This window comes from Pezoporus occidentalis, unplaced genomic scaffold (assembly GCF_034315485.1).
Source record: "Pezoporus occidentalis ecotype Australia unplaced genomic scaffold, CSIRO_AGI_Poc_V1 ctg7, whole genome shotgun sequence".
NCBI classification, from domain to species: Eukaryota; Metazoa; Chordata; class Aves; order Psittaciformes; family Psittacidae; genus Pezoporus; species Pezoporus occidentalis.
The window spans coordinates 10,106,360-10,131,170 of NW_026916052.1; the positions used below are offsets into that span (position 1 = coordinate 10,106,360).

The 24,811-nt window shown below is 42.9% G+C and overlaps 1 protein-coding gene across 1 annotated transcript in view; it reads left to right on the plus strand.

Annotated features, from left to right (window-relative positions):
• The first annotated feature begins 5,299 nt into the window (after positions 1 to 5,299).
• UST (uronyl 2-sulfotransferase) overlaps positions 5,300 to 24,811 on the plus strand; it is a 169,740-nt gene continuing 150,228 nt past the window's right edge. Inside the window, exon 1 of the mRNA XM_062641961.1 lies at positions 5,300 to 5,968. Coding sequence (XP_062497945.1) covers positions 5,704 to 5,968 — 265 coding nt within the window. The 5' untranslated portion in view covers positions 5,300 to 5,703. The remainder of the gene's footprint in view (positions 5,969 to 24,811) is intronic.

Sequence of the window (24,811 nt, forward strand, 5' to 3'; positions counted from 1 at the left end):
ACATATTTTTGCATTTCCTGGGTTTAGACATAAGTGCTTAACTATCATCTACTTTAATTAGTACCTAATTAGCACTAGTAATGTATTTTCCCCATGTGGCTGTCTCCATCTTTACATGTCTAAATCTGTCTAGTACATCATATGGTGTTACTCTGTTAACTGTCTGAACACATGTAGCTTTTAATGGGTCTGCTGTGTGAAAATTCACATTTACACATTGAAGCTTCTGCCTTTCTATTAGTAGTTTCTGCACACAAGTGCAGGAATTTGACTGCTATTGGAAAATCAATACAAAGATGACACAAAGTCAAAGGGAACTCAATTGGGGAATTCTGAGTGGATATTTATGAGAGGAAAGGGTTGATCATCAAGATATACATTATACAACATCCTCTTCTATTGTGCCTCTAGCTTCAATTGCCTCTTCTGATTGATACGCATGCTCATTACAAAGGAAAGCATCCTAATTGAATCCTCTTGTTAATTATTTTCTGAGAAGGTTCAGCAAACAAAAATAGTAGTCTGAGGATTTAGGATAGCCCTGTGAGCAGCACTTCAATGGAGATAGCCAGCAGTGCCAAAGGAATAATAAAAATTCCTTTTGATAAATCTATCACACACCAACTGATGTTGATAGAATATGCTCATGTACTTCCAAGTAGCATTTCAATTACAAATTATAAATACCTCTTCTGAAGTGAACCTGCTCCATCTAAGTGTCACTAAGTTGTATCTATCTGGCACACAAGCTTGTTTCCCTGTCTTCAGATATTTACTGATATATGTATCTGTCAGGTTATACTCCTGAACCTTCCACAAAGGACAGAAATGAATGCAACCAGCCAGCAAAGAGCTGCAGTTCAGTTCAGTCAAGGCAGATGAAACTTGCAAGCATTCTGTATGCATGAAATGAAAGGGTACAGTGCACCCTTATTTCATCTCAATCAAATTATTAACTGTCACTGAACAAAGCAAAATAGAGCCTGCACAGTTGCCGACAATTACTCTGTTATGCTCTGAACCCTTTCTGAATCACAGGGAGTGCTGAAGGAATCCAAGGCTGTGATCTTTCATGGGTGCTTCTTAGATGACATTACATTTCATTATTCTGCTATACCAATGAACATTGACTCAGTGAAGCCTTGCATCTAAATTTCCTTTATCCTTATTGTCTGATGAAAATTTAGGCCCAGGCTATATCTTATCCCTTTCTAGTTATTTATACCTTTGCAAACTGCCTATTCTGAAATATCCCAGCTGGGGAAATCTGCTTAATGAGAATTTAGTTAGAAAATTTGAATAAAATGTGTTCAGATGTTTCTAAGAATAAGGGGAAAATGTTTTGCCCATGTTAGACATAAAATCCTACCACTGCAAAAATGGGAAATCATCGCGCATCTGTTCCTTGGAGCACTGGTGTTTGGTGTTTGAGTGTGTGGATTTTGCTATTCCCATGGAAGACTAGAGATCTCTCTGTAACCTCAGAATATGTGCAATAACAGAGAGCTGCAGCACCCCAGCAGCTGGGTACAGATATTCCCAAACAAGGTACTAGTCATATAGGCTCAGAATCAGGAGTGCACAGAGCAGATGGCAAGATGTTATGTCGAGGCTGGCTCAGCCAGACCTGACTAGCCAGTGAGTAGCCCATGCTGATGCGGCCAAATGAGTCTCTGCAAGTACTGCCGGATATATAGCCCCCAGGAGCTCTTTATCTCACTCATTGAACTTGTTTCTGAATCCATGCATTTGGAGTTTCTAATCAGCTGAGGAATCTCTACCAGACCACCAATGTGGACCCACTGGAAACTTTCATCAGCTCCATTCCTTTGACTATATGGAGCATTCTCTTCCAGGAGAAGCACCTCTGTGCTCACAATGTCCTTCTTTCTGGAACCATTGCCGCTGGGAGGCGGATTCAGTCTGAGCAAGAGCTGGACCTAGACTGGATGAGGTCACTGAAGGAAAGATATTTGGACAAAGATCCTGGAGCTGAGACTAGATCTAGGAGAGGAGGAAAATAATGAGTGGGACAAGGTCAAGGCAAACAGAGGACAAGGACTACTGCAGTGAATACTGCTCTGAAAATGATTGATTCTGTGTCTGCTAGCAACACAGCATTCCTAGATGATGTCAGGAAGATTACTTGAACTACAGGTGGCCACCAAGTGCTCTCTTTTTATGCTTGGTGTTTGGTTTGAGAGCCTGAGGTCTGATCTGTAAAAGTCGTTGGCATTCATGGCTGCATCTGAAGTCAAAGCCAGCTATGCTTTGAACATACAAAATGCGTCACAGTGCTCACAATTCCGCCAAGAAAAACTCCAGTCATCTCAAGGCTGGCAACCAAAATTAATAGACAAATTTACCTTAATCTTTCTGTGTCTCATTTCCCAATCAGTAAAATGGTGATATCAGCTATATTTCATGAAAATAATTCATAAGCATTCTTCATATGCTCAAGGTACTGTAACAATGAACATTGTAGAAAAGCCTGCTATAATGTTAATAATTCCACAGTACAAGCAGGATTTAAATAGCTTTAAACAAAGCCTGAGGACATATGTTAAACAAAGAGATTAAACATAAACTGAAAAGCTGCACATTTAGTGAACAGTGTCCATCCCATGCACTGTATGAGACAGTGGTCTTCTGAGCAAAACAATACCATCACACAATTAAAGGCTAATTCTTCAGTCATACCCTTTGCAAGTCAAAACAAGACTGAAAAAATCTTACCTTTGTATTATCCTAAAGTATCAACACTTGGCTTTTCAACTATAACATTCCTGTAACATGGGGTTTGTAGTTTGGAGTCTTTGTTTTTTTTTTGTGAATGGAAATGTAATAAGGATGTATATATGTTTTAATTGCTTTATGCTGTGCATGCAAAATCATACTGTTTTCATTAAGGTAGATGAGTGATAGGGGAATTAAGAATAAGAAAACAGTTGCTGAATCAAGCTATAGCACAAAGTAAACAGTATTTATTTTCCTGCTCATCGCCCTAGTTTGATTTAGGCATTCTAAATAACAGCATAATGCAGGTGTGACAGTTCATATATGTGAAAGTAACTAATCTTACACCTTAATTTATATGTTGAAGTATATGTTTCAGCAAAAGAGATTTCTATTTCTTCTTCCTCCCAAGAGATTTTTTTACCTGACGATGCTTAGAAATACAGAAAGAACTCTCTCAACAGTAGTCTTCCCACTTACATTTTATTCCATTGATTGGTCTGGTTTTCCATCTTTTCATTTAAAAAAAAAACAACAAACCAACCCCAAACTCTTCCTAGACATCAAAGACATTCTTTGCAACCAGAAAAACAAAGATTTATTGATTCACCTCACAGGTGTTGTCTGTCTTCTCATCAAAGCATCCATTTTTCTCAACTATTCAGTATAAGTTCTTACCTGTTTGTCATCTATAAAAGCAACTACCACTGTTAAACAATCTCCAGTGTGGTCATTCAAACAAGCCAGTAGATTCAAAAAGAATATGTAAACCAATGTAAAACATCCATGAGAGCAGCTCACATTAAGTGAGCCCCCAATACTTCCCAAGTGTTTCAAAGCAACATTCATGAGAGTTAAGAAGTGGTAGTTTAACCATGCAATTGGAGTTATGACTTTATCTGTTGAGAGGTGTCTGAGTCTTCTGTTTAAAATGAGCCACAGTCCTAAAGATGTACCTTTTGCTGGGTTCCTTCCCCCCCCCATTTTGGTGCTTAAACACTATCCCAAAGTGGACTTACTTTTTGTATCATATTACCTTTCTCCTTTTCAAAAATGAGGTGTCATTCCTAACTTTGTCTTTGCTAAAGGTTTTGTGTAAGACTGTGAAGGATTTGTGCAGTGATGTGTTAGAACTGTGTAATTAAGCCCAGGAAATGCCTTTCCAACCTATCTAAGAAGGTCTGCTCTTTCAGTCAGTATGTGGATATTTTTTATCAAGGAATGCAATGGGACTGGTTATTTATTGTCAGATTCTGGCTTTGTGCTTTTGTCCACACCAACAAGATTAATTTCCCTATTTCAGCAGATGCCCTTTGCTGCTGGATGCCAGCAACAAAACAAACCCAGTAGCGTAGGTAAGAGTCAAGCATTTACACAAGTCCCTCAGTGTAACTGGCAAAACCATCTGAGTGCAGTCTCCTGGGCAAGATTTCCAGCTTCAAGTGCACAAAAGTTATGAGTCAGGCTCCCTCAATCGGGACGCATTTTGGTTTTTAAGCCTAAAAAGGAAAAGGGTGATTGCTTTTTAATTTCTGCCCTGGCAAGTTGCACTTGGGCTGTGATTTCCTACTTTTCTCCCAACCCATGGCGATAGAACTTGCTATTGCTGAGAAATGAAGAGTCTCATGTGATCCTGGGAGCACAGGCCCATAAAACGAAATAGTGTAGTGGCTCTACCACCCCAGGTCCTCCTCCTCCACTGCTGCTCTGGCAAGGCAGCCATGTGAGGGCCTGAAATGTATTTCTTCTGAAGACAATGCCCAAGGACAAGAATAGCTCCAAATAAGCCATCAGGACATATTGCGGACATATGTTGTATAAAGAGGATGAAGCTACTAAACAGCTCAGTGCTGAGTGAATGCCATTCACCCTATGCATGGTGGGAAGTGTTTCTCTAGGAAAAAATAGCATGATCAAGTAATTAGAGGCTGTATCATAAGCCATATGTGCAAAGGGGTCAAATTAAGGTTGCTTGAGCAATCTTAATTTTGTCATTTCCGTACTTGTCTAAAGCCTTGTCTCCCGTAGACAACGGCCCCACTTTAATCATCCCAAAAAAAGCCACAACACGAAGAGCTGTCCCTCTCTTCCCCGTGACTATAAAGGTGCTGCTTCTTCACACTGTGTCTAAATCACTACAATTAAACCTTTTTGCTGCTATGACCGCTGCAAGATCTGGCAGCCCTAACGTGGCATGTGTGGGCCATGGGACACTGGTCCCCAAGGCCTGCTCCAGTGGGAGAGGTGCGAGGACAAGAGGAGTGCTTAGGACAAGTCAGGCCTAACCGCGGCTGCCCGCGGGGCCGCTTGCGAGGCAGACCCTGCGCTCCGGAGCAGCGGGAAGCGCTGCCGCTGCCACCGCCCCTACCCCTCCGGTCCCCGTCCCTCTCCCCGCGGCCAGCCGGGCAGGTGGGTTAGGTCGCTCGGGGCGGCCCGGCCGCTACCGCCCCATGGTTTGCCTTCGGCGGCGCCCGCAGGGGTCGCTCGCGCGGAGCCAACGCGCACGTCGCAGATACCAGAGGCCGGGGCGGGGCGGGCCGGGGCGCTGGGGCCGGGGCGGGCGGGGGGCAGCGAGGCCGGGCGGCGCGCACAAGTCAGCCGCGAGTTGCAGGCGGCCGGCGGCGGAGTATTGGCTGTAACTTGACACCGGAGCGAGAGGCCGAGCAGAGAGAGGGAGCCAGAGTACGGCGGAGGAGGAGAGGAGCCCCAGGGAGCGGGATGGTGACTACCTCCTTCTCCTCCCTTTAACTGCGCTCTTCAGTAGCAGCAGCAGCCGCCGCCGCCGCCGCAGCAGCAGCGCCGGGACTCTCGCCTGCCGCGGAGTTGGGGACAGGCGGCGATGGGGACGGGACGGGTCCCCTAAGCTCTCGGGAACTTTCCCCGCCGCGGGCAGCCGTCGCCGAGCAGGCGGATGGAGGATGCGCTTTCCCCGGCGGGCTGCGTGAGCCGGCGGCGGCGAAGGGGAGGATGAAGAAGAAACAGCAGCACGGCGGCGGGGATTGCCCGGTGTCCCGGCTCCCCGCGGCGGCAGCGGCGGCAGCGGGAGGGGGCCCTGGCCCGGGCCAGGGCGGGGGCTGGAAGAGGCGGCGGCCCATTTCGCTGCTACCCTTCCTCTCGCTGCGCGACTACGGCTTCTGCATGGCCGCCTTGCTGCTCTTCTGCCTGGGCTCCCTCTTCTACCAGCTCAACGGGGGGCCCCCGCACTTTCTACTGGACCTGCGGCACTATCTGGGTAAGGGCGGCTGGCAGCGGCGGCGGGGACTTGTTGCGGCTCTTCCTCGCCCCCCGTGGCGGCTGGGCTGAGGACCCCCCGACGACGACGGGGGCTGGAGGGGGGGACGGACGGGGCGCCCGCTGGGCCCCCCCCCCGGCTACCCGGGCGACGGGAGCGGGGCTGTGGGAGGCCGGAGCTGCCTGGGAGGGATGGTCGATGAGGTCCGGCGCGGAGATGGAAAGGACCGGCGGTGCTCTGGGAGCAGGGCATGGGGTGTGCCCTATCTGAAGTTCGTTTTGGTGAAAGGTAGAGTCTCATCGAGACTCTTCCTCAGACCCGAGGCAGCTCTGTGGCTGCTAACCGACACGGTCTGCCGGCTGCCTCTTGCTGTCAGGTCAGGTTGAAGTGCCCGTGGAGGGGGGGAGAGAAGGCGTGCAGGGCTCACTGCCCGCGGGTACCGGCGCGGGGGGTTTGGGCGTAGCAGGTCTGTCAGTGTCTCCCACCGCTCAGGTGCGGGCAGGGGCTGTGGGGCGGACGGGACCGCAAACGGCTCATGGCAGAGGGTGGTGATGTAAAAATGAAACCCCCAAAACAAAACCAACCCCCCATAACACATATACTGTGTACACCAAGCATCCATCCATCCATGTGTAGCAGATTGGCTTCTGGAGGGAAATGTGCGCTCGCAGGGTGAGAGTATCCGTGCTCCATCGCTTGGCCTCGCTATACTTTGCCACTGCAGCCTGCGTGACCCCGAGGAGTTGTGTCACCGCGGAGCAGCTACAAGCCGCGGGCTTGTGGTCCTCATCCTCGTGCTGACCACAAGTTTGCACGTGGTTTTCCTTTGTGCCCAGTTTCCACATCGCTAAATGTCGCTTCCCTGCTTAAGAGAGAAGTTCTGAAAACCACAGTGTATCGTGAGGTCGTGTACGTACCTCAGGCTGGCAGGGCTAGTTCACATAGGGAACAAAAACTAAGGGTTGCTCTGGATGGGAAGATTGCTACAGGGTAATCCTGAGGTGTGGGGTTTTACCATGTTAGCTACTCTGTTACTTGTCTGTGAAGGTAAGCCTTTGGTGGTACACACTGCAGAAGGACGATCCACAAGAGACAGTATTAGGCTGCAAACAAAAATATGGTACTTGTATTTCAGAAAAATAAGCTGAAAATCCATATGTGTGTGCACATAATTTAATGAACATCTTGGGAAAACAACTGTGTGTGTTGCTTGTCTTTAATGGAAACCTGTCCCATGTCTTCAGTTAACTGATGGGAGGGTATGGAGAGGAGACAGTCTGGCTCTTCTGGGAGATGTACAGCAGGCAACAAACACAAGTTGCAACAAGGGAAATTCCAATGAGATATTAGGAAAAAAATTTTCAATGTGAGGGTGGTCAGATGTTGGAACAGGCAACCCAGGGAGGCTGGGATATCGTTGCAGATACTCGGAACACAGCTGAGTACGGCCCTGAGCAACCCAAGTCAATTTGTCCCTGTTTTCTTGAGGGAGAAGGCCCAGGGGAACAGAAGTTGCTTCCAGTTCATGTTAATCTGTGATTGTAACTGTAACTGGAGGGGGTTGGGGGGGGGGGGGGGGGGGGAAGTGAAAATTCAAGTTAAAACAGGAGAAGTGCTTTCAATATTACTTCCCAAACACAACAAAGTGTTGCTTTTTTGGCTTGAGTTTTAATGACTTCCTTAATTTTTTTTTTGTTTGTTCCTTTAATGTTACAATTAGGAAGAAATTCTACCACTGAAGAGAAACCGGGCAAATTTTCCATCAAGGTAGAAGCAGATTTTGCTTACAATTGATAGACTTTTTAGTGGGATCAAGCACAGACTTCTGGTTTTCAGAGGAGAACTGGTGTCAGTAATCTTCATCAGGGATGAACATTGCTTGGCTTGTGCAGGAATAGGCTTCAGGGTTACACAGCTTCTTGCTTTGTGGCCTTTTGGCTGCTTTTGAGGGATCCGGGAAATAAAACTAGGATGTACTACCCTAACTACTCTAGCCAGTAGTTGTGTGTCTGCTGGAAAACCTTCTGAGGCCTGCAGGTGAAAGGCCTGGAAAACACTGTGCCTTGGTGAATGGGTCATGATAATTTTTTGTGAGGCACTCAGAAAGTGCAGAAAAGCCTTTATTGTGTGTGCCTGATGTGATGAGCGTCTGGGGAAGGAGTGCAGTCTTATTTGAAAATGGTTTGGGGTTTTTTTGAAGTGTCAGATTCTCTCAGGAGACAGCAGAGAGCTCTTTTAATAGCTATCTGTTAATGAACTTCTGCACTTGTCAATTAGTGTAGGAATTTCCTCTCAATGCCTGGGTCACCTGGGATGTGGAGGAGACAAGAACTTGTCTAACATCCAGCAGCAGGTGGTGGCTGAGAGGGAGGCAGAGTCCTTGTGGCTGGAGTCCTAGTCCCACTTAGCAAATAGTGCTGCTGCCTCTGCAGAGAAGTGGAAAGTACTTGTCTGGGTGCTCACATGCCTGTTTGCATCCTATTTTCTAAAGTTCTTTTACACTTCCTTGATTTATAGTTTCAGTTGTGTTGTTAGAGTTGATCCCTGTGAGGACGTTGCTAAAGACGTATTTATTGTTTTACTGAGTGTAGGTTTGTCAGGAGTGGTGTGTACTCCTTGGGGTATCCAGCTTGGGGTAGTTTAGAAATTAAGAACAATTTTTTGTGGTAACCAGTAGTTGTGTTGTCTTCCAGGGAACTAACTGAACTGCTTGGAGGAATAGGTATTGGAAATGCAGTCCTGCTAACTACCAGAGTCCTGCATATGCATGTGTGTTTTATATAAGTGTTGGACTAGTTGAGTCTCATGACATTAAGAAAATTAAACGTTTTTTCCCCCTGAAGCCAGAGATGCACAGTACAAGCAACTCTTTCCTTCCAGTCTGTCCAACCCATAATTTATGGAGTTAAAATTTAAATCCCTAAACAAAAATGAGCACTTAATTTGCAAGCCATGTTTGCAGTGTGTGAATTTTGCGCTTGCCCTTATTGCATTTAAATCTACAAGAATGAAGAAGGACTAGCCTAAAGGGAAAACTGATTTTTCTATTTAACTATTTTGTGGCCTCCAGTGTAGTGAGGGCTCATTTTGTCTGGCTATGGGGTTTTTATTAGCATTGCAAGTTTCACTGTGTTGCTTATGGTTATGTTACTCTGGAGGGAATGCTTGGATGTTTTTTACCTCAGAACATGAAAGGGTGTTCCTAAGTAACAGCACAAAACTTCAGCAGCGATCAGGATAGAAATCACACCTGCCTCAGGCAGGTGTGTGCATAAAAGAAAAGGCAGTGTGAAAACACTGGTGGTAGAAAACTTTTATTCTGTTATTAGGCCTGCATCATACGCTGCGGAGGAGGAGAAAGTGTAAGTTTATTTTCAAAGGAATCGTGTATGACAATTTGTTAGTCCTATGAGCTTCCCTTTGGTGGTAGAGGAGATGAGTGTATTTTTAGGATATTCAGATTATTGGTGAATTGTTTTTTTCCTGGACCAGCTTCTCTGGTGCCTTGTCCATATGCATCTCCTTTTTTGTTTGATTGCCATACTAACTGGGGAGAACCCTGGAAAAACATGATGACAGTTTGTAGGGGAGAAGGTAGATAGATTCAGTCTTTCCACTTCTGTTTTATAAAACTCATCCAGAGTCATACAGAGGAAGTGAGGGTAGAGAACTAGGTATGAGGTTTGTTCTTTATCCTGTTCTGAGTGCAAGCTCATAATTGTTCATAGGGCAGAAAGATCTGTGGAAAGCTAATGGCTTCTCCTGTCCATTCTGGCTGTGGTTCATAACAACGCAGCATGATAGATCTAGAGCCCTGGGTTTCAGCATTTAGTTGGTGAGGGCAGGGACATCAGTGGTTTATTTCTAAAGGATCTGTGGAAGATACTTAAAAGCACATCTGTTCCCAGTAGGCATAGATTTGTTGTATGGGGCTGCATAACAGTCCTGGACCATCTGTGAGCTCCAAAAACCAAGAAAGTTTAAAAATTGCCAGGTTTTCCAGTAATAAACTGGAGTGTTGAGATTTGCACAGATGAGGTCTTGCTTGTTGATTCTGCCAAGGTAATCCTGGCTTGCTAATCAAAAAACAACTCCAGCAGTGGGAGGAAGCAAGATGAGTCTTCCCTTATATGAGTAAGACAGAAATTGTAAATCTTGGATAGCCCAGTGGCTTTTGGGGAATGCACTGGGGGCTCTGTTTCCCTGAAACTATGGTGGTTTTTTTTTACATTGCTTTGTTCTCCCCTGCTTTGGCTTGTGATATATACATGCTTCAAAATGCAGAAATGAGTATTTCCAAGGGCTGGTAGCAACCCTGTAATGGCCAATACAAAAAAATGAAATAAATCTCTTGATCTCCAGTATTTGTGGTGCAAACTTGTTCATCTCAATTAAAAAGCTTCCCCTGCTGCACTCCCCAGGAACCTGCCAACATGTACACTGGCATGTATAAGCTGCCTGTGCTGTGGCTTCCTATGCAAGACAAAAGACTGAAATGGCCAGTTATGTTCTAAAAACTATCTCTGAATTTCTGCCTACTCTCACTTTCATGGCATTGGAAGCTCGTGGATATTTTTTCGATGTACCTGGTAGGCCTAAAGTTGTCACAGCAGTTACTTTATTTTGGATGTGTGGAGGAATATAACCATAATGTTGTTAAATAGAAGAAGCAGAGAGAAATATGAGTATTTGGGAGGTTGTAACAAAAATGTTCAAAATATTTAAAACTAAACACAAAGTGAGACTTTTAAGTTGGGGTAGTGTGAATGGGCTGTATTTTGATAGGGTGTTTTGGGGGGTTTGTTTATTTCATTTTGGTGGGGTTTTTGTTTATTGTTTTGGTTGGGTTTGTTTGTTCTTCTGAAGCATCTGTCTTTTTCCTGTTAGGTGTTAAGAGAGGGACAAAAAAGAAACACTCACTATCCAAAGCAAACAATAAAAGTAACCGACAGCATTATGTATACAGATTTTACTCCTAAACTGCAGAAGCAGGAGGGGAAAACAACAGATGGGCTTTTTTTTTGAGGGGTTGGTTTACATTTTTCATTTTGGTAATGCTGCATTTATACCTAAAATGATGGAAAGCATAGAATTGTTCAGGGCAAGCTTTTCTAAACAATAAAAGCACCTAGTGTGCTCCATTTAGGTTGACAAAAAGCATGGCGAATTGTTATGGCCAAAACGGTTGGCTTATCCGGTTTTGTTCTGCACGTGGATCATGAATCCCTGACAATTTTGAAGGCCCTGCGAGTAGGAGAAGCACACTCAAGGAAAGACAGATTTATGGATGACGTTTACTGTATGGTGACACAATACCTGTTTCTGAAATTAATATGTTTTAGCAAGGCCCTGGTCTTGTTCTTACTGCCAGTTCTTTTGTTACTGTTTTGAAGAATGCGTAGTGTTTTCAAAAGAGTTTTTCCATACTTTAAAGCTTTTTGATTTTTCTGTGGCTTTTCAGTGGATTGCTTAATTCCATTGCACTTGGAATTTAGTATATTTTAAAATTCCTTAACACTGTAAGGAACTGAAGGGTCAGTTTAGAAACTCCTTCCTAAAGGCTTGAAAAGAGATGGTCTGAATCAAAATGACAAATCTGTAGCTATCTTTCTTAATTAACTTTTCTGCCCTCTTTCGGCCTCCTCATTTTGCTATTGTGGATGTGGTATGTTTTATCTTTTAGTTAAATTACATTTGGACTTTCGCTTATGTTGCTAGGCTCTCAAGTTATAAGTAAGCTTATTTGGACGACAAAAGATGTGCCTCGTCTCCAAGAAGCTTTTGTTAAAAGGCTGCATGGCTTGCTCATCACTCACAGTTTGTCTGATTGTAAGAATATCAAAGCTCTACCTAACGTATGATGGTGTGAGGGAATGCTCTAAGGAGAACCAGAGTGCACCTTGTTTTATGAGCAGCTCAAGCCTTTTCCTTTCAAAAAGGTGAAGTAGTCACTGGACTACATTATCCTGACTGGCCATAAAACACTGTGCAGTAGAGTCATAGCAAAAATGTTTTAAGACTGTGTGTTGGGATGACATTCGAGGTATATTTGGAAAATTGGACAGAATTTATTCAAAGATGTATTTTCTGCTTTCAAAATTTGGGAATCGGGTATTGCATATATGCAGCTGTATACATTTTTCTGTTTCATATTGTCAAGGATTAATTCAGTTCCTGAGGAGAAGGATTATTATTACAGCTTTTTTAGAAAATATATTTGGTTTCGGTTTACTTCAGGTTATTTGACCTGAAGTATATGTGGTTTATATGTGGGATACATACCTGTGAGAGGACAAGGCTGCTGACTAAATGGGATGCTCCACTTGCGCTTGGGAAGATGAGGGAGGCTTCAGTTGCTTTCCCTGACAGACTTCACGTGATGTTGAACAAATTGTATGTTAATTCTGTCTGCGCTAAATCCCCTTTTGTCCAAAGGACATTTTGAAGATAAATGTGTAACAGAATATGATATTCTCAGGTAATACAGTGATTGTAGCCACAGAAATACCTAAAGGAAAAAGATACTTGTGATAAATCCTTTTGTTGTGGAGGGATTTTGACCATGTCAAGGAGATAAGGCAGACAGAACATGTTAGAAAGGAACACCTGTGTAGGCTGAGGCAAAGTCAGTGGTCCAGTTGCTTTTCTTTCAAGGGTATCATGCCGTTCATTAACGGTCTCTATGCAGTTGTACTTCAGGAGTTATTGCTATAATTGGTTTCCAGAGTCTCATCAAAGGACATCAATTTTCATATGTGCCCTCATATAGAAGACTTAATGTCCAGAAGAATGTAACCAGCTCACTTATTTCTTGTTTCCAGTGGTGCTGCTTAGACTTGATTTGCAAAAAAGAAAGTAAAAATACAGTTTCTTAAAGCTTCATTCTCCCATAGTGAATGGGAAGCACTTTGTGCCCTATCAGAGAATACTCAGCCAAAATGAATTGTGGCTGTCATGGCCAAAAAAAAAAAGGTGATTGATGCAGTGGTTCTCATATTTTCATATGAAATTAGGGAGGAGGAAGATTGCTTTTGCTTAGGGTCTGACAAAGAATGATAAGCATTAAAGGGTGCCAGAAAGGGAGATTCTTCCTGTGAGCAAAGTAACTGGTACGAAAGCTTCAACCCTTAATGCTCTGTGGAGAAAATAAAGGTTGTCTAATATATTTCCTTCCCCCCCACCCCTTAAATCTCATTAACATTGTGCTAGCTCTGCTGCACTGATTCCTGATAAAACCATGATTTTGAAATCAATAGCACATGTCAAAATAAGCAGTGAAGTGAAAGTTTTTCGTTTGTTATTTAAATATAGGTCTATATTGGTATATATATCTATATATGTCTATATATCGGTATATATATGATATAGATATATCTATATATCTGATATATCTATCTATATCTATAGGTATATATATCAAAATTTATAGAATGTGTGATGAAGGTATAGCAAAGTGACTTGATTTTGATGTTTTTGGTGGTAGCATTCTGTATGGTGTATAAAAGCACAACACATTTATTTTTCATTTCTCATATTTTTCCAATCTCCTCTTATACCCCCTGTTTCCAGCTGGTAATCGATTCTTTCCCCCTCATCTTCTTCTTCTGATCCCTTAATATATAGAATAATAAGAGGGAGTTCCTCATGTCTAGCAAGAAACTTGAATTACTGAAATTGCTTGAGTGTGTTTTGTATAATAATCACCCCATTTTTTGGACATAAATTTGGGGCACTTCTGAGTGCCCTTTTTTTCTGGTTTGTTGTCTTAGCCTCATGTGAAAGCACTTGCAGTTAGATAACTTCTGGTTCCTGTAACCCACTGAAGAGCACTATTGGTTATTTTTGTATTGTAGCTGTCCCTCCATGCAAACATGTTTGCAGGTGAGATGTGACTTTTTAATCTTGGACTGAACAAAAAAACTCTGTTTATAATGGGTTTGGGAAGTTGTGACTTTGCACCTGCTGCTGACCCCCTGTGAGCACTGTTCTAAATTGCAGTGCTGTGAAAGGAAGCCCTGTGTGCTTCCGCTGTTACCAGTGCAGCCAAGGGGGTGAATAGCCACTCTGTGTGCTCATGCAAGTGGGTATGAACACGCTTACCAAAATAAACTACTGCATTGTTATTCAGAGCAGATAATTTTTAAGGATGTGTTTACAGTCCTCTTTAACTGGATTATCTTTCCTGAAGGACTCAGTGGAGGGGGAAGGTCCCCCTGCCCCTCCTTCTATGCTGTTGTGCTTTCAAAGCAGTAAATTTTGGAGCCAGGGCTTGCAAGGGCCTAAGTTCTGCTAATCATTATCATGGAAGCGAGAAGGGGACAAGAATCCTTTTGAAATTGGTGATAATTTGGTTCCTTTCTGGATCTCACTGTGAGATTTCTATCACTCTCTGCTATTTATCTGGATTTCCTATCTTACCAGTGAGGAGAAAGAGCACCACTTCCAGGACACGACAGTGTCTGATAGACCTGTGGTGTGAATAGGATTAGTCTTTTCAGAGATGTCAACCATCTGTAGCCTGTTGTCATTAACTTGGAGGGGAACACCAGACGTGAGTACACTGATGCTGCTTTTCCCTGGGCAGTGGAGGTGCTTGCTTGTAAGACCTAGTCTGACCAGTGCAGCAGTGGCTCAAAAGCATAACATAAAAGCCTTTTTTTTTTTTTTTGATTATTATTATTTAACTTTGAAGTGAAATCTGTGGGCAGTGATGACACATGGCTTTTCACTAAGGAAAATTTCCCCATCGTTATTGGTGAGCAGGCAAATAGATTTTCAAACGTGACTTATGTTTATATAATGAGGCATTTGTTTTTCTTTGTTTTAGAATCTGGGTTAGAGGATGTTTGGAGACTAGAGGGGTGGGTAGGAAGTGGAGAGCAATTACTTGACTGAACTTTATTTTGCTCTTGCTCTGTAGAGCTGCATTGAGGGAAGCAGACCCTCTTAGTAGAAAATAGATGTTTGGCTTTGTCTGTATGCGTGGAAGCACAATTACTAGGTTTGCATTAGGCTTTCTGAGTACTAATGCTTCAGAAACAGACGTTTGGATGCTTGCCAAAACTTGCTTCTTATCCCACTTAAATGATTCTGGGTAGAAGTCATCATGGCGCTGGGATGGAGCCCATGGTGGTTTGAGTAAAGCAGCCGTGCATCTCTGCCATGCGAAATATTGTATTTTAGCGCCCGTGCAAATGTTTATTTTAAAAACCTCTACTGGTTAAGTGGATGATTGGTTTAGTTTAATGTATCTGCCCCAGAGGGAGGATGCCAACATAACAGTGTACTCATACAAGGTCACTAAACTGCTAGCAAGTGACAAAACTGTGAGGTGAGCTGCCGGCAGCTGGATTAAAAGCTGCTAGTCAAGGGGATTTGACTTATTATTTCCTCTCTTTCTCTTTTTCCTCCTTGCCTCCAATCTTCCCAATTTGAAAAGTCCTAGACATCTCAGGAGTCCTTGAAGCTTAACAATAGGTGTTTCTAAAATCTGTACAACAAATTTGTAACAATATATGAATGTTTCATAGCTTTTGCCTAATTACTACTAGGGACTACTGTGACGTATCTGTTATTGTTTGGCTTTTGATCAGAATGCCAGATTACTTTGGAGGAAACTAGGATTGTCTCAATGATTTTTACGTGGTGTTTCTGTCCAGAATACAAAGCTTGCTCTTCAAATGTAAGTTTTAGTTATGTATCCATGTCAGATCTCCTAAACTTTGTTTTGGAACTCTTGTGCAGATTAGAACTTGAAGTGTTTTTCTGATTAGATGTTTTTTTTTTATTGTCTGTTCAGGACATGAAGTTGTACACTTTTGCTTGATGGCAGTGACTTGTATTGGAAAAGACACAAGAACTGAAGGAGTTGGGGGAGATAGGGAGATGTGAGAGGAAAACACATTAGGATGTTGTTTCAGGAAGTGTTTAAGAATTGTCCCACAATATACCAGTTTCAGTTTTATAAATGTCTACAGTAATTGATCAGTATTATTATGACTTTATCTTGTACAGTACCAATGTACTTTGTCTTCAGTCTCATTTTCTCTCATCTGTTTTTTCACTGCCTTTTACTGTGAGCACATTCTTTTCCTTCCACTCCTTCTGTATTTACAAGTAGTTGCCCAGTCCTCTTCTTAATCTGTTCCTGTACAACACCCCAGAGGATATTTAGCAGCTGGTGGTTTCCAAATCAGGTATTGCTGGTGGTTCTACTTTCTCCAGCCAGGTTCTCTTTCCTCAGTGGCTTGTATTATAAAGCAAATATTCTTGCCTCTTTTGTCTGACCTATGTCTAGGTAAGAGAGCCATCTGAATCTCTGTTGAAAATCAGAAGGAACTGGCATCTTAGAAGTGTCCCATGAGTAGCCTGTGCCTTTGCATCCTTAAAAGGTAAGGAAAAATGCTAACGAGGTACTTTGAAATAGAAGGATCTTGGAGCTGGAATGTTGGTAGACCTCTTCTGTACAACTTTGAGGTTACAGGTAGAAATTGCATTCAGATTGGGCAGCACAGTGCCAAAAAGAGATTTTTAAGTGGGAGAGAACTTCATAGGAAGAGGGGTCAGGCAGGCATCCTGATGATTAGAAAAATGTACCTGAGATTTAGACTGTCTGTGCCTTGTCTATAAGGTCCTGATTCCTTTCAGAGGTTCCCTCTGAAGTCAGCAGGGTGAGGCAGAGTTATCTCCAAAGAGCAACGGAGGCTGTCTGTACCTTTATGATAGCAGAGGCCCTGACTTGTGCACAGGGAAATGCTTGAAGTTTGGTGGGAAGAATCTGGGTCGTGATAGTATTTATTCTTAGAAACATAGGTTGAAGACTAGTGGAAGGCTTCCAGAGAGGAGGAGGGGGGAGAGAAGCCTGGAAATTATGTTACCAAGATTTTTTAGATGCATAGGTCACTTCATGTCAGTTGGTCATTGAAACCTGAGTGCTTAGGATGCCTAAAAATAAAGACCACATAAAGCAGTGGAAAATTAACACTGCAGAGGATATCTATCCCTGCTTCATGGGTAGATTTGATGCCATGTTTGTTTCTCTTAAGTCTTGCAGTTCCATGAAAAGGCTGTGCAACAACAACTTTGATATAATACGAAATGTTGCAGCAGACATTGTAAGGCAAAAGCTGTGAAATTGCTGACTTCTTGGTTCCTTTCATATCTGCTGCTGATTGTTCTTTCCTAGCAGAACTCTCCATACAAATGTGCAGATTTCTTTTATGTTGCCCGTTGGGAGATATCACAATAAATAGATGAGGATGAATAACAAAATAGCTGGGCCTAATCACTACCAACTGTAGTTGTTTGAGTTTTTGTTGTTTGTTGTTTTTTTTTTTTTTTGTGTGTGTGTGTGTTTTGGTTGCTTGGTTATCAATGTCTCTGTGCAACAGGCAAATAGCAGTAGCTGTATATATAAGTGAATAGGAGCAAATGTGTTGGCTGCCATTAGGAACAGACATGGAGGCAGGAGAGGCTGAGAGTTAGCTTGAATCTGAGGATGTATTGCCACTTATTAGCTGAGGAAGCGTTGAAATCAGAGGCAATTCAGGAGGAAAGAGAAGTTTCTTAAATCACTTTTATGCTGATGGAAGTTCATGTTATGAACTGGATAATAATACCACTCTCTTGCATGTGAAGTAGCCATTCTCAGAAGTGTGCTTAAATGAAAGCTGAAGTCGTAACTACTTCTTTCCCAAACTGCAAGCTGTCTACATTGCCTCACTCATAAGGACCAAACCCGATCAATTTCATCCATCAAAGAATATTTTTCTGAGGATACAGTCAAACTTGGCATGAGTTATTTAATCTCCTCATAAACAGCCTTTCTCTGTTAAGCCTGTTGCTTTTTCCTCTCTGGTTTTGAATTTGACTTGTCTCATCTAATCAATGAGGTAAATTTTAGCAAAGCTCTGGGATTCTTTATAGCTCAGCAGTTGTCCATTCTTTGATCTGTATTACAGGGAAACAGCTGACAGCTTTGTAATTTATTTTTTTTCCTGGAACATTTTAGTTATCAATGTTAAAAGCTGAAAGATTTTTAAATAGTATGTAGTGTCTTTCACCTTCTGACCCCACCTCAAATACAGCTGAGGTTGACAGTAACTGCATCTTATTACTGTGCTGAGATGCTCAGTAAGCTGCATGCAGCAAGTTCATTGTGTAAGTTGTTATGATACCATTGTGGACACTGCCACCCTCTTCTATGCTCCACTAGCTCAAGGATATGGCATTGCAGGCCAGCATGGGAGTGTACAGTGGCAGTGGAAGATCCAATGGGTTTTATCTGGTTGGTTATCCCAATGAGCTGATGTACTTTCTTATCCATTTCTGTGTGCTGTGGTTCTGGGCTTGGTGCTGGTGTATGCACTGCCTGTACTAGGTACAAAAGGGAAGTGAGATTCAGAAACATGTTACTGATGGTTATAAATCTTGGGGGTGGGCATGGACCCAGCTGTTGTCAGGGTAAGAGCTGTGCCTACGTAGTGGATTTCTTTGTACTACCCTGCTCCGCAGTTAGAGGTGTTTGTTTGTAGCTATTGTAGCAATTACAAATTTGTTCTTTACTAAAAAAAGAATTCAGAAAAAGCAAGCTTGGAATTTCTTGCTTAGGTGTCGTAGATCAAGAAATCTTCAGTCTTCTGCAGAAGAAGCTGTTAAGTGTCCTCCTCACTTCCTCTTCTCTCTCTCTCACTACTGACCACAGAATACAAGTGTCTGTTTTTTACCCTCATACAGCAGTTTCCATCTAGCATGTCAAAGAGGAAGGTAAACATTAACACTTTTTTTATTTAAAGGACACAGGCCACATTCCTTGCTGTTATTTGTCTGATCAATAGCAGGATCAAGAATAGGGACATGATTCCCTGCAGTCTTGGAAGGGCAGGGTTTTGCCTGGAAACGTGCGCAGCATGTCCAGCAAAACACTGATACTCAGCCACATGGAAACTCAGCTACTTGCCCTTGTCTCAGCTCTTACCTGCCTCTCCTGGCTGGGGTGATCTGAGTTTGTACAGTCTTTGAGGCATAACACTCCTGAAAAGTCACTGTCTTTTTGATGGGGCTTCTGAAGCATGGGATTGTTCAGGGAAGTGTGAAACCAGATCTATGTAACTGTGGAGCAACTTTTACCCAGCAGAGCTTCTACACAGCACAGGTATGGAAACTTGCATTTTCCTGTCTGCAAGCAGCACCTTGTTAGTCTTTCCTCACCCTGTTCCCATCTGCGGGGAAGCCTGCTACTGCAGAGCTGTATGTCAAGCTTGGGGACTCTGAAAATGGCAGGGAAGCATGTAGGAGGGAGTGATAGCTGGTAGAGGAAAAAGTGGGTGAAAGCAGGATAGGTTGCTGGGTAGAACTTTCCCGATTTAAGCTAGAACAGCATACCTTTTAATGTATTCTGCTTAAAATGAGCCTGTAAAAGGCAGGAATAGTACTGGGAGAGCAGATAAGTGATAAATGGCATGTTAAGGAGCCTGTTCCCACTGAAAAGTATTTCTTACTGCTTTATGCAGCTGTCTTCAACACCTCTGTGGAATTTGCTCACCAAAGCCTTTACTGTGGGTGGAAAAAGTTGTATTTGTGGCATGGGTAGATGTTAAAATAGCTGCTTTATTTAGCCAGCACAGCTTAAAAGCTGTATAGTCAGCTTCAGAAACGTTTCCTTAACTTATTTATTCTGAAGACAGAAATTGTTTAATACAAAGGAGGTCCTAGTGCGAGGGAGGTGATGAGAGGCTCATGCAAGTTTTGTCCATCTGTTGGGCCCTTGGGCTATTTTTGGCTAAAATTTTACACCTACAGATTTCCTAAATCCTGATGTAACAGTTGCATTGTATGAGAAAAGTGACCAGAGAACTTGTTTTCTCATTCAACAGAATCATTACCATGTCCCGAGCATGAAATAATAATGAAATTTTAAGGCAGATCAAGTCAAAAAGCTTATGTTGTAGCTCTTTGCTCTTGCAACGTGACTATGAATTGGCTCACAAAGCATGAAAATTTTCTGTTTTCAAGCAGAATACTCTGGTTCCTCAGTTGGATTTCAAGCTTGAAATTTCATTTATGGAAGAAATAAATGTGGTGGTCTCAGACTGTTCTTTTTATGAATATGGTCAGCATCAGAGAAAATAAGAAATCCGCAATATCCAATATATATTCTGAGTTAAAAATGACAGGTTTAGCTATTCAGTTATAGTATGGCCCTGGTGAATAATATTTCCTTACTCGTATTCTATAAATAACAAATATGGTGTGCACTCTCTTTCTCTAAACGCCCATGGTTCACTTCTGTTCCAGTCTGCATCTCTGATCTCTGAGTGTACTGGGTTCTGCTCAATGGCCAGACATCTTGCTTATTTTCAGGATATCACTTTTATTTGCTTTAGTGGCATAGAATCATAGAACCATGGAATCGTTAGGGGTGGAAAGCACCTTAAGATCATCAAGTTCCAACCCCCCCTGCCATGGGCAGGGACACCTCACACTAAACCATCTCACCCAAGGCCTCGTCCGACCTGGTCTTGAACACTGCCAAGGATGAAGCATTCACAACCTCCCTGGCCAACCTATTCCAGTGCCTCACCACCCTAACAGGAAAGAATTTCCTCCTCATATCCAATCTAAACTTCCCCTGTTTAAGTTTTAACCCGTTACCCCTTGTCCTATCACTACGGTCCCTAATGAAGAGTCCCTCCCCAGCATTTCTATAGGCCCCCTTCAGATACTGGAAGGCTGCTATGAGGTCTCCACGCAGCCTTCTCTTCTCCAGGCTGAACAGCCCCAACTTCCTCAGCCTGTCTTCATACAGGAGGTGCTCCAGCCCCCTGATCATCCTCGTGGCCCTCCTCTGGACTTGTTCCAACAGTTCCATGTCCTTTTTATGTTCAGGACATCAGAACTGCACACAATACTCCAAGTCAGGTCTCACAAGAGCAGAGGGGCAGGATCACCTCCTTTGATCTGCTGGTCACGCTCCTTTTAATGCAGCCCAGGATAAGGTTGGCTTTCTGGGCTGCGAGCGCACACTGCCAGCTCATGTTCATGTTCATTTTCTCATCAACCAGCACCCCCAAGTCCTTCTCCTCAGGGCTGCTCTGAATCTCTTCTCTGCCCAACCTGTAGCTGTGCCTGGGATTGCTCCGACCCAGGTGTAGGACTTTGCACTTGGCATGGTTAAACTTCATGAGGTTGGCATCAGCCCACCTCACAAGCGTGTCGAGGTCCCTCTGGATGGCATTCCTTTCCTCCAGCATATCAACCGAACCACACAGCTTGGTGTCATTGGCAGACTTGCTGAGGGCGCACTCAATCCCACTGTCCCTGTCAGTGACGAAGATGTTAAACAAGACCGGTGCCAGCACTGATCCCTGAGGGACACCACTCGTTACTGGTCTCTAGCTGGAGCAGAGAATAGTTCATGGGTTGCAGAACTGAGGACTTCTACTTCCTGTTGCCACATGACTAAGTAGATTTCTTAGTACAAACTTGTATATTGCAGTTGGTCATACCACAAAGAGATTGTAAGTCTGTGCTGGTCACACTTACAGTTTGGAAAAAGCTCCTCAACTGGAAAGAAGAATGGAGGGAAGAACAAATAGATGAAAACTGTGAGCATTCTTTCTCTTCCTTCGCAGTGGTTTTGGACATTTTTAATAAAGTGATATTAGCACTAATGTGAGATTTGATGTGTTCCGATTCCTGTAGCTGTAATTCTTTGTAAACCACAAAGAACAGTTTAGAGAAAATACGAACTTGTGAAACATTCTTTTGTGTGCTTTTGAACACATTGCAACTTATTTGAGGAAAAAAAAGAAATTAAATAAATTGCTTTACCAACTCAAAAATCCTGGAAATAAAAGGAGTTTAGAATTGGGTAAAGTTTGGGTTAGGAAGCTAAAACGTCAGCGTTTGCATTAATGTTCTTACGCGAGTGTTAGCAGCTTCAGTCTGTCTGTGACACAAAAGTTAGGTTCCTGCTGAGAATTACAGTTCAGTAGGGCCTGATACTTATTTTTTTAGCTAGAAATAACAGTGTGTATGACCAAAGTAGGTTTATTCTACTGGTATATATTGAAGTTTCTCAGAATTTACATTTAGTTATTTAATATTATTTTATTTATGCAACTCTATCTTAAGTTTGTTTTATTTGGAGTTCAGTCTGTAGTGCCATATTTTTATTTTTAGGAGGAAGGTCTGCTCAATTTGTTTCTTCAATAGTAATTTTTTTTCTGTGTATTTCTGAGGGCAGAGGTGGTGCAAAGCCTAGTTGCTGGGTTACGGGACTTTTTCTGGAATAGAAATAAGACCTAATCTGGTTCTGGAAGGAACAATAACAGTAATACATGGGTGGGAATATATGTCTGAAAATAGAAGTCATATTCTGGGTTACAAGTTAAACACCATGAAAAGGATGCCGCTGTTCATGCACAACATAATGCTGAAGCATATGTAATACGTTGTTGAACTCCATGTTTTCTTCTTTGTCTTGCTGCTTGTCAGTATTTGTGTCCTCCCTCTGAGACAAAAATGAATAAGGAATGATGGATATAAAGAATTAAGGCATTTACCCTTGGGTCTCCTTTATCCATGAGGTTCAGGTGAGAAAAGTTTGATTTATCTCCTACATCTCTGGTCATAGATAGCTGGGATTAAGCAAGGATTGAAGTAGTATAGTAAGTTTTGTGTATAAGAAGGGTTAAATAACCCATACAAATTCTTCTCAAGGTGAAAATGCCCAGTTGCCTGTGTATGTAGGTACCAACATGCCTATGAAGAAATTGGTCTGAGGTGCTGTTGAAAGTAACTTTAGTTTGTCTGGGTGCTCTCCTCTTAAAGTTCAGGAGCTGAGATGGCAATGTATGTGTCTTGCTGTGTGTCTTGCTCCTGAAGAAGTTGCTTTATCCTGCAGCATTCTTAAATATTTTCCTAAATATTTGCATGTGAGCTCACTGATGACTTTCTGGTAAGAGACTCCTACAGGCACAGAATCAGCAAAAGGAACAATAGGGAAAATAAGGGCCCACTGCTGACTGGGGACAGAAAAGGCTGAGGTACTTCAGACTTTACTGGCAAGGTTTGCCTTCAGGAATCCAAGGCAAGGAAGACTGCCCTCAGATGTGGAAGATCAGGTTAGGGAACAATAAAACTGGACATACATGAGTCCGTGGGGTCTGGTGGGATGTACCCATGAGTGCTGAGGGAGCAGGCTGGTGTCACTGCAAGGCCACTCTTGGTTATCTTTTGAAAGGCTGTGATAAAGGAAGGTTCCTGGGGGTTGGAAAAAGCAAAAGTCAATCCTGTAGTTCAGAAAGGCAAGAACAGCCCGTAAGCCTCACCTTGATCCCTGTGATGGAGCAAATAATCCTGCAAACCATTTCCAAACATATAAAGACAAGAAGGTGATTTTGGAGTATTCAGCATCAATTTATGAAAGGAGAAAGCATGCCTCACCAACCTGATGGCTTTCTGCAGTGAGCCAACTGTGTAAGTAGATGAGGCGAGAGCAGTGAATGTTGTTTGTCTTCACACTGGAAAGGCTTTTTGCCTCTTGTCTCTCCAGAATCCTGGTAGATCAACCAGTGAAGTTTGAACAGTGAGGTTGGTTGGCATCTGGCTCAAAGGGTCGTCATCAGCAGCAGGAAGTCAGTCCAGACAGAGGAACTTGTTAGTGGTGTATCCCAGGATCACCACCAGGGCCAGCACTGTTCAGCATCTTCTTTAATGAACTGGATGATGGGAAAGAGTGTGCCTTCAGCAAGTGCAAGAAAGCTATGGGCTTAGTGGAGTGAGTCCAGTGTAGAACCACTAGGATGAAAATGGGATGGAACAGGTATCATGTGAGGAGGGGATGTGAGAGCTGTGACTGTTCAGCCTGGAGATGATCTTATCAGTGTGTGCAAATATCTTGGGGAGGTAAAGAAGATGGAGCCAGACTGTTCCCAGTAATACCGTGTGACAGAATAAGAGACAGTGGGCACAGACTGAAATATAGAAGATTCCATTCAAACATGAGAAGATACTTTCTTATGTGAGGTTGATTGAACAGTGGCACAACTTGCCTTGAGATACTCGAAAAGCATCTTCGAGGAGCTGGCCTCATTCTGGGCAGAGGGTCAGAGCAGACAAGAGGCTCTGCCGAAGTGCCTTCCCACCCTACCATCCTGTGTGGCTGTGCTACTTGAATCTTATGGTCCTTTGGTGCTGTCCTTTCAGAAACTTGGTTAGAAGTAAGAGTGAAAAGTCAGCTCTACGGTGAAGTATGGAGAAAATGCTTCCTTGCTGGTGCTGGGAAATGAAAGGGCATAGAAAAAGCATTCATCATACTACTCTCTATTTCTCACTGTAGGTAAAATTAAGACTATGCATACTGTGAGGGGAGTACTGTCTGTGTAGCCAGTTTTCATTGTTTGTGGTACTGTACTTTATGTGGAGCTGTTTAGACTCTAATGTATGCATGCATTAGGGAAGATTGATATGATAGAAATGTTGCTGATTAGCAGTGGGTCTAGGAGCAGAGCTTGGGTCTTAGCATCAGTCTCAGCCTAAAGGAGATTGCTATGTCAGAATTACATGTCACATTCATAAATCACTTCTAGAACTTGAATTCTTTTCAGGACTCTGGAAAATTATTTTCTAGGAATTGATTAATTGGGCATGGAGGTACATAATTTTTGTGTTGCAAAGTGAAGGACAGACTACTTGTCTACTAACTACTTAACTTTAGACACTTTGAGTCTTATTTAGTCTTTTAAGCTGGTAGGTGGAATATGCTGCTGCAGACTTTTCTTGATCATCATGTTTCTTGCATAGGTTACTTTTAGTAGCTGTGAGAAATCTAACTTTCAT